This window comes from Felis catus, chromosome C1 (genome assembly GCF_018350175.1).
Source record: "Felis catus isolate Fca126 chromosome C1, F.catus_Fca126_mat1.0, whole genome shotgun sequence".
Classification (NCBI taxonomy): domain Eukaryota; kingdom Metazoa; phylum Chordata; class Mammalia; order Carnivora; family Felidae; genus Felis; species Felis catus.
Genome location: NC_058375.1, coordinates 82949383 through 82964599, shown reverse-complemented (window position 1 = coordinate 82964599; position 15217 = coordinate 82949383). Strand labels below are relative to the sequence as shown.

Here is a 15217-nt window from a genome sequence, read left to right as displayed (position 1 = left end):
CACATCTTTCTCCAAAGTTCTAATCATTGTTTTCCACCATGCCACATATGCCAGACTTAGTCTGTTCAATAGAAAATATAGATTAAGATGTTTCCAAGCATAGGTTAATGCAAGTACTTCTAATATTAACTATAAATCCTTTAATTGTAGCCAAAATAATATTTTTAACCAGGTACATTATTAAAGATATTTAAATTGCTCCCAATCTTTTTTACCTTTTATTTCACAATTGGGCTAGTTGACTATAAAGCAGACCAATCAATTTTCCAATATAATTACATCTTCCCCTCTTCCATTTCAGGCTGTGATTTCACACTTGTTAATTAGTTAATCATTTTGGTAGGGTGGACAAGGTGAGACTCAAATAGACTTTTTAATAATATAAATTGACATGCACAATTTTGATTTGGTTTAGCAGTTAGAAGAACCTAACTAGTACTGGAAAATACTTCTTTCAGCTTTGGAGTTTTTGTTTTGTTTTGTTTTGTTTTGTTTTTAAAGTAACTGGTGTCAAGGTTAATGGAAAATTCTCATAAACATGGCTAATGGAAATTTTCATAAAGTACAGTTCTGCTGTTTGAGAAACTAATTTTACTCTTATCCTGTCTCACATAATTCTTTTGCAGAATTTAAATTTAACTGGTCAAAAATATCCATATTCTGGCTATGTTTGGATGATACAGCCTTGGTTGAAATTAACATGACTTGAATTCCGTAATATACTCCTTGGCTTTGTATTTTCTTTATTGATTTTTAACAAGACTCTAGTCATTACTATGTAGGCATACATTGTTTAACAATATCCATTGTTAAAATACTTTAAATATAAAACCCAGTGATTACCTCACTGCCAAGTTTTTTTTTTATTGGAGATGTACCTACATTGGCCATTTTGTTGTAAGACATACTCAGTTTTAAATTGCGGTTCCCTCTATGCTCCTTTTTCTTACATGACTTGCAATTGGTTTCATATACAATCACCACTGTTTCTGAAATGAGGTGTCATTAGATGCTTACAGAAGGAAGTGACTGCTTTCCTAGAGAAATGTTCAGCCAACTTCCTTTTCATATGCCAGTTACCTTACTCCACTTCTTCATCTACTACTTTTACTTCAGCTAAGTCTGCTGCTCTTTTTATCCTGTTCTGCTTACTCATTTGCAAGTTTTTCCATAGTATCCCACATGTTTGAAACAACTTATCATTCCTCTTCTGCCAATTCACCCTCAAAGTTAAAATTTATCTAAAAGTATCATCAAGGAAAGCATTGCTTTTAGGTATATGGTCTAGACTAGATGTATCCTGAGAGCTGTTGCTAATGTCCTTTGTATGCCCTCTTTTTGATCTCATTCACTCAACAAACATTTATTAGACACAATCATTATATATGACACAATCATATATATATATATATATATATATATATATATACACACACACATATATATATGTATATATGTATATGTGTGTGTGTGTGTGTGTGTGAATGGTCTTTGCCCTATAAAACTTAAATTCTAGTTCAGAGTATATGTTAAAAGACCCAGTAGGACTGACTGAATGTTGACATAAGGCAACAAAGATTCTTGGACTAAATATGTTACTTAATAAGCAGTAGTTTCCTCCATTTTTAAAAAGAAAAATGACTTCACATTGGAGCTTCATCTTTATTCTAGGCAGAAGGATAGTACATGGACATTCATGGTCATAAGAGTGCCAAGCATATTTAAGATTCAGCAGCTAAATCTTAAGTAAGATTCAGCATATGTATCATGAGGTGTTGTAAGTAGCTGGAGAGACTATGGGAAAGGCCTTTTAGGCCAGGAATTTAAATGTGATTATATAGACCTCAGGGAACCTGTGGAGGTTTTAAGCAGAGGAATTAGATAATTCAATTTGGAATTTGCTATTAATCATAATGTATCTCCCAGTCACCATTTTCATTTATTTTTTTAATTTTTTTTAAAGTTTACTTATTTATTTTGAGAGAGAGAGTGTGTGTGCATGAGAGGGGGAGGGACAGACAGTGAGGGGGAGAGAAAGAATCTAAAGCAGGCTCCACACTCCATCTGTGTGTAGAGCCTGATGTGGGGTCGAACTCACAAAACCATGAGATCATGACCTGAGCTGAAACCAAAAGTGAGTTCCTTAACCTACTGCGACACCCAGGCACCCCTCGCATTCACCACTTTTAATAATATCTTCAACTCTTTCTCACAGAGTATCTCTTTTCTGATTAAACCAATCTAATCACTAGACTTATTGTGTTTATGTCATCTATACCTTAATTTTACCCTTTTTCTTCCTTAAGACGATTTGTTCTTCATGGTATACTTAAGATCAGTGCATTTCACTGCATGTAAATTTTACAGAATGAAAGCAAACAAATATTGAATTCTAGTTAATAATATGAGTAGTGACACATTTAGGATTGAAGAATATGTATGTTTGCAACTTACTCTGAAATGCATCAAAAAAATAAAGAGGTGACTTGATGGGTATATTGAGATGGGCATGTGATAGAGTAAATTCAGCAAATCATCACTGATTATAGAATTTAAATGTACATAAGCATTCACTGTAAAATTCTTTCAACTTTTCTGTAGTTTGAACATTTTCATAATAAAATTTTAAAGAAAAAAGAAAGATGATTTCTTCTTCTATTCAAATATTAAAAAGCCATTCAAGTCCTCTGTGGCTGTTGACCAATGGTTATCTTCTCCTGAGTCTCTGAGCTTTTATAAAGTTTTTCTCAATTGACATAAGATAGAATGGATTTTTTTATGTGTTTGTTTCTGTTTTTTCTTTCCTGAATGTAAGCCCTCGGAAGGCAGGTCCTGTAACCTTCAGACTTTGCATATGAAGGAACTTAAAAGCACATGTTGACTATTTCCCTAGCCTAATCAGTAGGACAGATGTGTTTTGGAGTGTGGCACATTGTTTAGTAATATTGTGAATATTAAATTGATAAATATCACTATTTCATGATGAACAATTTCACTTTTTTGGATAAATGTAATTTTGTACAGCTATAATCGTCTTCTTTAGAGGACATATTTTAGACTTTTTTCTTGAGTGCTGTCATGGGTTCTTCAAAACTTGCTTCCATCATTGGGGAACTTTCTGCTATGGTTCTTTTGAATCTTTGGTTATAACTTACTCCCTACACAACTCGTAGGAGCCCTTGAGTTATGTAACATTTCTTTGCTGAGACTTCTTTGCCTATTCAGGGGTCCCTACTGAATAGACCTTAGAGTGACCTCACACTACCTTATTCTATATGGGACCCTTAAATGGCCCACAGGAAAATCTTATATTTCCTTTTCCCTGACAAATACTAGGAATGCAGGCTGGTCAAGGTACAGTTGCATCTCTTTTAGCTCATTTTTCAGCAGCAGACAACCCAGATGTTACTATTTAGACATATCAAATAGAGCTGGCACACTACACACTGTGCCTTCCCCTCCAAAAGGAAAAAGAAATTGCAGGGAACACATATTGAATATTCTCAGGGTTTCTTTCAGCCCCTGTCTTGGGTCTTGGGGATAGCAGTGAGACTCTGAACGCACAATTAGTATGATCCAAAGAAATAATTTTATAACTTCCAACATCCCTACCTTTTGTATTCTTACTAAGGGAAAAGGATATAAAAGTTCTCTAAGCAGATTCTTGTCATGTACTTGAATAATTCTGCAAGGGGAAATTTTATTTTTGTAGTTTATTTCAATTCCTCTTAAGATCTTAGCCAAAATCCACATTTTGAAACTCTGTTATATTGCTAAAGTCTATGTCAAACTTTAACTATTGACATTAATTACATGAAAACACATTATAAAAGTTTCTTAAATTTTATAAAATGTCTCTCATACTGAGATTTTTTTCTAGATTTTGTGGGTATCATTTTTTTAAAGTTTACTTATTTGGGCGAGAGAGAGAGGGCAAGTTGGGAGCAGCAGAGAGAGAGGGAGATAGAATCCCAAGTCGACCACAAAATCCATGCAGAGCCTGATGTGAGGCTCAAACCCACAAGCCATGAGATCATTACCTGAGCCAAAGTTGGACACTTAACCAACTGAGCCTCTCAGGCGCCCATGTGGATATCATGTAATTGATCATTTAAGTGTCATTTAACATGACATCACAATTGTTTTAGTCCAGGTCTTCCACTAACAAGTTGCCAAGATGGGATTAAACATGCAAGAATTTTATTAGGTGAAATACCTGTGAAAGAAAATAGGGAGGAAGGTGGAGCATATGGCTGGGAGAGCCATAAGACCACAGTGTAAGCCTGCCTCCAGGTGAAGGAGAGAGGAAGGAAGGTTGAGTGTAAGCATCCTGCCTAGAATGTCTTGCATCTAAGTAAATTTCAGCAAAGCCTTTACAAAGTCCTCAGTTCTCAGGAAAGATCATGAGTTAGTCTCTGTGCTCTGTTCAATCATTGGCTGAGTTGTAGGAATGTAGTACAATGCAGGGATGGATTTCACAGCACAAGAGCTGGGGTCATTGTTCAGTTCGGTTCACTGTAGCTGGAATTCTGAGGAATTCTGAGGAATTCAAGGATACTTGGATTTTCTGCCATAGTCAGCATAAGGTAAGCAGCCACTTAGCATATAAACAGTTTTTCAGTGGGTGAATAAACAAACATTACATTGTATTTTGAAATCTTCTCTTGATCAATATGAAGAGAAATGTTATGGCACCAAAGGTAAAAACAAACTATATAAAGAAAAATATGTATTGAAAGAAAAAAATGAGATTGCATGCAGAAGTCTAGAGGAGTTATTTTAACTTAAGTTTTCAATCATGGTTTTCACAGCAAACCATAATAGTTATTATTCAAGTATTACAACTGTTTCCCTTTATTTGGAAGAAAGTGTTGAGGGCTATCTCTTTCCTAGGTAATGTGACTGTCAATAATAAATTACTTAACTTCTGTAAACCTCAGCATGCTCACTAATAACATAATACCTGCTTTCCTTTTCTTATAGTATTCTAGGGATACTCAGTTTGAATTTTTGAAAAATAGAAGATGTAAAGATGGGGCACCTGGGTGGTTCAGTCGGTTGAGCATCCCACTCTTGATTTTGGCTCAGGTTATGATCACAGGACCATGAGATCGAGCCCTATGTCAGGCTCCACACTGAGCATGGAGCCTGCTTAAGTTTCTCTCTCTCTCTCTCTCTCTCTCTCTCTCTCTCTCTCTCTCCCCCCACCCCCACCCCTCTTCCCTGCTCACATTCTCCCTCTCTAAAAAAAACGATGTAAAAATGATTTGTAACATGTAAAACACCATATCAGTAAAAGTTATTGTTATTCTTACCACAATTTGCATACCAAACTAAAACATTAGTTGTTATGTAATCATTTATTAAAGCATAAAATCACTGTAATTTTGCTCTTCTCATTTAAGGACTCATCTTCACCAGTACCACCCACATCCAAGTCCCCATGATTTCTCACTGAATACTCTACTAGCCCTGTACAAGAGCCTCCCTGTTTCCACTCTCATCTGTCCTACATTCCAGCCTCCATAACATAGCCTAAATTGTGTCTTACAAAAAAATCATATGATGTCCCTCCCTTGCTTAAAATATTCCAATGACTTCCCATAGCCCTTGAATAAGATCCAAAATCCTTATACAATCACTTTATCATCTGACTCCTGCCTGTCTCTCAGACCTCATCTCATTTGATTTCACCTTGTGCCAATTAAGCGAGAGCCATAATGGCCTTTTCTGGGTTGTTCCAATAAGCCAACCTCATTCTCACCTATGGCCCTTCGCTGACTGTTCTCCTTGCCTAGAATTTTTGGACCCTTATATTCAAAAAGGAAACAGAAAATTGTTGGTAAAGGAAACTTGTAAATAGTATAGGAATAGTTCTGTTGTAGTAAGTACTTTATACTTATTTTAGTTTATCAGCTATCAGGAAATGTAGATGACAATTAACCAATTAAACTATGAAGAGATGGTCACATATCCTTCCTTTCTGTTCCTTTCCATTAACAGGAGATTTTATGACTTTTAAGTCATTCAGTAAAATTCATCTTCTTTAATATTTCGAAAAGAAAAAAGATAAAGAATTGTTCTTCCTTATAGCTGTTGGGATCTCATTAGTTACCAGTCATAAAATCTTCAGAAAATGGGAAGTATTTTTATAGGGGTCAGAAATTTCAATGCAAAGAGCAAGTGGATGTTATGCAACATACACATGGGCTCAGAGAAAACTATGTTTAAAAATGCTTTTTCATGTAAAATTGATAAGTGTTATTGTAAATGTTAAAACACCAAGTTGTGACTCTCTGTTTCTGAACCTGTTCATAGTGCACTGAAAGAAAACTAGAAAGTGCTGCCCAACTCTAGAATATGTTCCATCAGTTTTTGTGGCATTTGTGTCTATAACTGCTATTAACATTAATGGGATTTAATTGAGTAGGGCTGATACACACATATCAAAAAACTCACTCAAATTACTATAGGCATAGCTGGTCATGGAGCATAATTCACAGTACATACAACTGAAATTGTTTTGCATTAAAACATGAAATAAAACATATTTAGAAGTTGGCTATCAAGCCGTATTTGGAGCAGATACTTAAAATATCTTTAATATTGGAATTCCAGTATTAAATAAAAGGCATGTTTATAAAGAGTTCAATAATTAGACAGGCTACATATTGATTTTTTCCTTTGTTATATAATATTACCCACTTCTCCATCTAGAGCCATGTCGTACCGGGTTGAAGAGTGCTAGAAACATGGTCGCTGTTGTGTATTGGAATGTGGAGAGACGGAAAGGCTGTCACAGCAGTCAATAAGATCTGAGAGGTGTTGACTAATTGCCTGCTAATTACACAGTAAATTGTCTAATTAAGCTGATGGTTAATTAGGGTACGCTTGCACAGCAGTCTTGTGGAATTTGTGTCTGATGTCTGGGAAGCAGCTTGTGTAATTGGCAAACTGGTAAGGACTGGCAGAGAACATGACTGGAAAGCTCACTGCCAGTGGATGACAGAATAAGGATTTAGTGGAAACAAAAGGGTTGTCATTTTTATACTGAAGGTTTTGTTTCAGTTCTGCAGCTATTCTGCAGTGAGCAATTGACAAATACATCTGAAGCCTAAATTACATGAGCAAAGGAGGGCTTAAAATGTGCTTCAACATGTAAAATAGGCTGCTTGCTTGCCATGTATCAGCTCTGATACACTATATCACATTATATTCATATACACATTGCATTTTTACAGTTCCTCGTTTTAACATATGTTATTTGCTGTTCACGTACAAAAAAAATTATGAAAATCCCATCTATCTAAGGAAAAAATTGCCTCTTTAATGAAAATATGTGATGACAAATAAGACTGATTAAAAGACATCTGAAATAAGAACTTGAGTTCATTATTTAATTTTTAATTTATGCATTACCATGAACCATAAAATATTAGACGTAATACAGGTACGTTTGGATAATGCTTTAAAGAAACAAGACATTTTAGTTGTAATGAGAGAATTGCAGTTTTATCATTGATATCATTTTATCATGCAACTAGCTTTTGCTTATAATTTAGTAAAATGTAATAATAGAATATTTCAATACCTAATTAAATGTTTTTCATTGCTGAATGAATTTGATGAATTACCTTAAAAATCTGAGTGCCTTTAAAAATAAAAGCTCCAGGGGTTTGTTTTGCTGCTATTGTTGTACTTTATAGCTTAGGAAGTTTAACTTTTTTCCAAAAAGTTATGTGTGATTGAAATACATGAGAATTCTCTCTGTAAATAAATTAATCAATTGAAGAATATAGGCCCTAATAAATGAAATTAGGTACACGTATACATCACCTCTTTGCAAGAGACCCAATACAAATGATCACTTCTATTAGCATTTACTGTCCAGATTCCAATAGTTTTGAGGATTTTAAATGGAATATAGGTTGCAGTTGAGACAAAAGGTCACAGGTGCACAATAAATCTTGGATTTTTGTGTATGGTTAATAAAGCAAGAGAAAATTCTAAACTTGCAAAGCTAGATTTCTAAAACATAAGAAGGCCTTAATGCAATTATGATGTCAACATTTTCTTCTGCCTCTTTAGCAAATAAAATCTATATCTGCCTCTGATTGGATGAATATGTGTATATTTTTTTCCTCACTATTTTCCATTTGAGATTCTGTATCTACTATATGTTTCTAAATAGAAAAAGAGAAATACACATTATGTGCTCTCTAAAACGTCTTTGAATTAGCATTAACCTTGGAGATATATGCATGGTAAATGAAAATATTTACTATTTTAGCACAAAAGGTGTTTTCAACCTGTTTTAAGCAATGCTCTAAAATGTTAAATCACAAACATAAAAAAGATATAATATATAAAATATTCTTTATTTCAAGAGTAAAGAAAAATCATATTCATTCTGTGCAGAGTCTTAGGTTATGAAGTCTTATAAAGAAATTATGCAAGAGAGAAGAAAAGTGAATTTACCAAAGGGAATACAAGGCTAAACATTGAAATTGCTTATTTAAAGATATGTCTCCTGAGGGAGAAAAATCAGATGGAGGTCATTGCTGCAACTTCATTCTATATTTTGATCTACTCAGTTTTTCATTTTATTCTTCAGAGAGATAATCTACAAAATCTATTTATTGTAAGTGATAAAAGTTTGCATAAAAAGAAATCAAGTAGATTTATCTATCATTGTAATTTAACTTTTAAAGAAGAAATTTTACAAAACACAACCTTCAGGAAAAATTCCTCCTCTGTGTTTACATATAAATTTCAGTGTTTTTTTTTATATTAAGTTAAAATCTAAATGGTTTCCATTAATAGGCAGCTATCAAAAGAATTAAGTTCTGTATGTCATAAGATCATGTAATCATCTGTTGAGAACTTCTTATAATACTTTAAGTTGGCATATATATATTTATTTATATTTGTATGCACACATATACCTAACATGTGTGTTTTTGTGTATGTGTGTTATGTAACCACAATTTCTTTTTTGATGCCTTAGAAAGTTTCATCCCTACAATTTAAAAAATTCAAAGTAAGAAATAACAATATTTAGCAACATTAGCCATCAATCTCATTCTAAACTTCTTTCTTTTATAATTTACGTATCATAAACTTTACTGTTTTAAAAATAAATAACATTCACTGCTTTCTAATTGATTTCAGAGTATTTCTGTCACTCCAGAAAAGAAACCCGTACCTGTTAGCAGTCACTCCTCACTCCCCACACTGCCTAGCCCCTGGAGACGGCTAATGTGTATTCTGTCTCCATGGATTTGCCTATTCTGGACATTTTGTGTAAATGCAAGCATACAATATGTGACCTTCTGTATCTGGTTGCTTTCACTTAGCATAATATTTTTAGAGAGCTTCCATGTTGTATCACATATCAAAACTTCATTTGTTTTTGTGGATAAACTACATTTTTTAAAATATTTGGGGTTGTCTTTCCTACTTATTGCCCGTTATAAGTAGTATTTGAGTGGATATATGTATCCAAATCTCTTTCAGGTATACCTGGGAGCGGAATGACTGGGTCATGTGGTAACTACAGGTTTGACTTTTCGATGAACTGCCAAACTGTCCTCCAAAGTGGCTGCACCAGTTCACTTTCACTGGCAAAGTATGAGAGCTCTAATGTCTTCACATACTCACCAGCAATGCTTTTTATTATTGCCATCAGAAAGAGTGTGAAGTTGTTTCTCATCGTAACATTGACTCCTAGCATAAGTGGTAACTAGAATAGTAAAAGTAGGAAGGCCTGATAATCGCCTTAATATTCTTAATAGCATATCACCATGACAACTAGCTGGTAGAACCAACAGTGAAAGCAGCTACCATTTTTCATTCTTCTCTCTTGTTCCAGAAACTGTGGTTATCAGGAGAGGCTGACCCACTTCCATTGGAAGCATGACATAAGAGCAAGTCTGAAAATTGACTTTGGAGTGTGGGGGTATAGGCAAGCTCTGGAGAAGAGCCAGTTTATTTGGGTTCCTGGACTGTGAGAGAAAATGTTATAAGGTGGAATATATTCAAAGAGTAGTCTCTTACTGTTTGGTAATTTATGTACTTCAAGGATATAAATAAATGTTCTAAGCTAAATTTTGAGCATAACATACTGAATTAATGCCTAGGAGAAACATGTAATATACTCTAGATAGCAAGGATAAGGACTGTTAATTACTCTAGGAGTCTGAATCAGATGTTCTTCCCTGTTCTCTGCTCTCCTACTTGGTGTTTTTATCATTCTGGATCCAAAAGCGCAGATCGTGTGACTTAAAAAGATTTACCTTAGCTCTTGCTCTAGCCTAAGAGCTCCCATATGTAGATGAGGAGAGTTAGTCTGAATTAAAGTTCATATGGATGGTGATGGGACACTTTGATACCATGTACTTGGCACTCTTAATATTATATTGTTACAGTATTTTATAGTCACTGTAGTTCTCTGTTCATTTTTATGGTTCCTGTAGTATACAACAATGAAGGACTCTGTCCTTACTCTCAGAGGACCTTGAAATCTTGTGGTAAGATGCACTGGGAGCCAACTCACATACTTTGTAAAACATGTAGGAGAGGAAGAAACAAGAGCTGTAAAAATCCATAGGCGGCACCAGACCAAGCTGGAGATAAGGGCTGTCACTGGAAAATAGATGAGTCTAAGAGGAGCCCTGAACAGTGCCTGTCAGAAGAGGAGGGGCACAGTGTGACTGCGGAGCATGTGCAAAGTCAAGCAGAGAGAGAAGCCCAGTATAAGTGGGAGTTTAGTTTCACTAGAACGATGATGTAATGAGAATAGGGAAAGTTAGACTAGAACCAGATAATAAAGAGCTTTGTTTGTAGTTTGAGAAGAGTTTAGACTTTATCTTCAAGGATGACAAATGGATGTTATGCCAAGAATGACAAGACAGGATTGGATATGGATTGTAGAAAGGTTTCTCTGATAGTAGTGTGTAAAGTGTTTAGAAATAGCTATGCAAGAGTGGGAGAAGATGCATATATTCATTCCACAAGTATTTCACAACAAATGACTCTATGTCTACACACTGTTCTTGGTCCCTGAGGATAGAGTGGTGAGGAACTTGGCAAAGCCCTAACTTCATGGCGTGTACAGATGCAATATACTAGGGAAGAAATGGTTGAGGCAAGAGTAAAGTGGACCTGTTTAAAATGTTTAAAGGAGATTAAAGTAGCAGCTTTGTGTCTGGGGAGGGAAAAGGCAAGAATGGTTCCAGGATCTCTGACTTGGCAGCTGTTTGTGGTTGGTCCATTCACAAAGGAGGTGAATATAGGAGGAGAAAAACATGGCTTTTGTGTCCTGTGCCACTCGCTGAAGCAGAACTTTTCAATATCGAAAGAAAACTGTCAATGGGTACTTTTATTCTCCCACTATAATTACTTCAAATATTTGGAATGAAAAGGTCACTCTAATAGAGGAACTGCAGTTATTAAAATTGAACTGAAAATGTTAATAATTTCTCAGATGAGATAGAAGTACTAATGTAGAGTTCTAAAGTTTGAACTCAATTTAATTATTCTAAAATTAGATCTAAAACTAACATCTAAAGGGGAAAAGTTAACAGAACAGGATGTTAAATCAATATGATTAATTAACTTGATATAAATAACTGGAGTATTGCTCTGTTTATCTGTAAATCATTTATCATGATACCAGCTGTAAAAGAAAATCTTAATAATAATGATAATGATGTGTGTCATCCTCCCACTCAGCAGAGGTGTTCTGACAAATTGTTAACAAACTGTCTTACAGTACTTCACAGATTCAAATGCTAATGTGATAACAACATAATCAATAATAATAAAATCAACAATGGAACAAATAATTTTGATGCAGCTTCTTAGGCAAATTTATTAAAACTTTGAGTTCACATGTGAACTCTCTCTCTTTTGATCTCTCCTCCCTCCCTCCCTTTCTCCCTGCCTCCTCCTGTCCCTTCCCTCTCCCGCTTCCTCTCCCCTTCTCTTTCTCTCTCCCTCCCCTTCTTTCTCAAAGGGCGTATTGATCATTTCCATAGAATCCATTAGCAAATCCAGAACCTTACTTAAATATGTATGTTCTGTCCCCACACTGACTTTCATTCTTCAAGGCCTCATTTGTCCTCACTTAGAACATCACTTGGACCTCTTAAAAGGTCTGATTTCCCTGGCGTCTCCTGACAGATATCAATGTACTTATTTGCAACCAAACTTACCTCCCTAAAGTATATGTGGGCATGTCTCTCCGCTTTCTACCCATAGGAGAAAATTCACACTCCTTAGTGGGTCATACAAGGCCCTCTTGTTGCAACCCAGTATTTTCTTAGCCTTATTTCATCTATGCCTTTTCACAAAAAGGTTTAAGAAACAGAAGGCTAAGATTTTCAAAATATAGGTGCCCCCTTTGTAGCCTTATATAATGTCTCAGACCCCACATGTTCTTTTTATTATCTGGTCTACAGACCATGCTTGTACACATGGAGTTGGAGACTGCTCACTGTTCAAGAAAAACCGACTTGAGGGTGCCCTGCATGTTCCCTGAAGATGCTTGATTCTGCCTTCCAATAGCACTTGTTTATGCAGTGTGCTCCTATCTGAAGAGCCCTCCCAATATCTGGCCTACAGGGCACTTAATTTGCCCTCAGGAGCCAGTTTAGGCATGACTCTCCTTGGAGACTTTCTCTTCCCTTAAAAATGTGTCCCATCAACCTTTGGAAGAACTTCCTGCTGTCATAGGAAGAAGACAAAAATTGCAACTCTGCTACTAACATGTTGTGTGGCCTTCTTAAAGAGGATGGGCAAGCCTACTCTCAGCTCCTTTCTGTTCTATATTCTGTTCTACATATTTAATTAGAATATCTTTGTTTTTCTTTAGAGTTATTTGAGCAGTGTCCATCTTCCTCTGAGAAACTAGCATTGGGTATTTATGGTGTATATATTACATATCAGGCATTCTGAAACCCGCATAATGTACATTTTCTCTTTCACTACTAGCAACTTGCTATGTTAGATGTCATAATCCCCACTGCATGGATAAACTGAGGCTTAACAAATTCTGAATCCCCTTGCTTTTTATGTCCCTATAGTCATCAGTCATAGTTCAGTGCCACAAACACAGCAGCCATTCAGCAAAGGCTGAATTCCTCTCTTCTATTTCATATTAGGATTTTTCATTCTTCCAGATGGAAATGTGATGTGATTTATCATATGACAGAAACTGATCAGTAGTGTTCTTTTGCCACCATTTGGCTGCAGGTTGAATTTAAGTTGCTACAGGTTTTTTAGGAACGAAAATGAGAATCTTGTTAAAAGATTTACTGTGGGCCTCTTAAAACCACCTTATTTTATGGGTCAAGATTTCTCCCTCCTAAGTCCACAGCTCTTGGGATCATGTTTGACTGTTCATTAATAATCATTGTTTTGTTGGCTTTATTTCCCTGGCCTGTGTTCCAGTAAGAATGTCTCACATTCCATGAATGACACTTACATGTTTTTAAACAAAAGTGATTTTACTTCAGTATTCACCCACTGTATTAGTTAAGATTGTTATGTCAGGTAGACCAGATCCAAATCCAGGACCCCATAGAGAAGGAGATCACCCTGAACTCACACCCTGATTTCTTAAAAATTTTAAACACTATAAATAATTTGAGAGGCAATGAAAAAGTTTCTTCTGAATTGAACTCCTCTGGGCCCTGGATTTCCATGGTTTCCTTTACCACTCGTATTTTAGTACCGTGGTATGAATATGAAAATCTTTGGTACCAGGGGATTATCTTCTCCCCAGTGTTCTGTGCAATATTTTAAAGGTGTCCCGACATTATAGATTATGCTGAAATAATACAGCCTACTTGGTATTACATTCTGTATTCATATTTACTATAAAATGTCTCACTACAGCACATTCCTTAACTTCCTATAGAGAAGGATGTAATGTACAACAGAGAAGTGCATTTTTTAGAAACACTGAAATGAAAGTTGTTGATTTTAAAAGACATTTTGTCACAGATGAGTGAGGGAGAAAGAGATCAAACCAGCAGGTCTAGCCAATCCAAGGTTTCATTCATGCATCTCTTCTGCTTAGTGCTTTCCCCTTTGGTATCATTAGCATTTTCATTTCGAAAAATGACAGTCTGCCGTGGAAGCAGTAAAAATGTTCAACCTGTGGTTTAAATTATTGATTTTTTAGAATATTGAAGCAGTATTTCAAATGGATTTTGTTAGAGATACTTCTGGGTGGAGGGTTTCAAAGGTAATTTGATATCCAAAAGCCTGTATATTTCAAAGACTTTCCATTCTTTGAATTTCTTTAGACTCTGGTTGATTGGATAAAAATGTTTATTGTCTTCAGGATTATAAGTAGCAGATCATTGCTGCTTGAACTTGAAACATATATCCGCAGACTATGCTCTTCATGATTTATGGTATATGTTCAGTCTGTGATCAAGTGGCAAAATAAATCTTCATTTGGAAACAAAAGCTGATCTTAAAATGAAGGAAAACATGCTATGATTTACATGCATAGAAGGTCAATAGTCCAATTGATAGCTAATTTATTGTAATAAAGCATGCAAGGTGTGGTTCTATAAGAATGGATTTTAATGAAGCTCCTCAAATTATATTATGCTAATAAGGGAGTAGAGTGTGGCTGCAGCGATTTTCCTTAAAATCTTTTTAAGTCTCTCACCACAGTCAACACTCACATATGAACAGAAAATGTTTTGACAAGGAGCAGGATTACTGACTGCTGTGTGTATGCTGTGCAGGTAGTTTGCTATTCGCAGCATGTTTCTACTTATGGAAAAAAGCTACTTAAAAAAATTACATTATATCAAAATGACTTGATCTGCAATCATTCTACAAGTCGAAGCCTTGTTGAAGTCAATGAGGGCTTGGAGTGCAAATTTAGGACTGTATCGAGCTTAATACGTGGAGAATTGCATGATATCTTGTGATGTCAAGTATCACACAGCAATGGGATGTCACAAATTTGAAATAAAGCCTGATATTCTCTCTTTGACAGGTGTCAATGAATTAAAAACATGGTATCTTTTTGAGGCATTGGGACATAAAGGGGAAATATGCTATTAAATATATGAGATGTATCCATAATGATATGTCCATAAACATGTATGATTAAACCAGTTTGAAAATGCCTTCCCAGTGGAAGTACTACCTTGAAAGTTGGTTGGAGAATATGCTGATGTTGCTACTTTCT

The 15217-nt window shown here is 35.3% G+C and overlaps 1 protein-coding gene across 4 annotated transcripts in view; it reads left to right on the top strand.

Moving 5' to 3' along the window:
* DPYD (dihydropyrimidine dehydrogenase) overlaps positions 1–15217 on the top strand; it is an 869175-nt gene that overhangs the window by 479030 nt on the left and 374928 nt on the right. The window contains exon 14 of one of the 4 annotated variants that reach the window (XM_045036248.1): positions 9517–9552. The exons of the other annotated variants lie outside the window; for them this stretch is intronic. Coding sequence (XP_044892183.1) covers positions 9517–9537 — 21 coding nt within the window. The 3' untranslated portion in view covers positions 9538–9552. Of the gene's footprint in view, positions 1–9516; positions 9553–15217 lie in introns of those variants that run through there. 4 annotated transcript variants of the gene reach the window in all.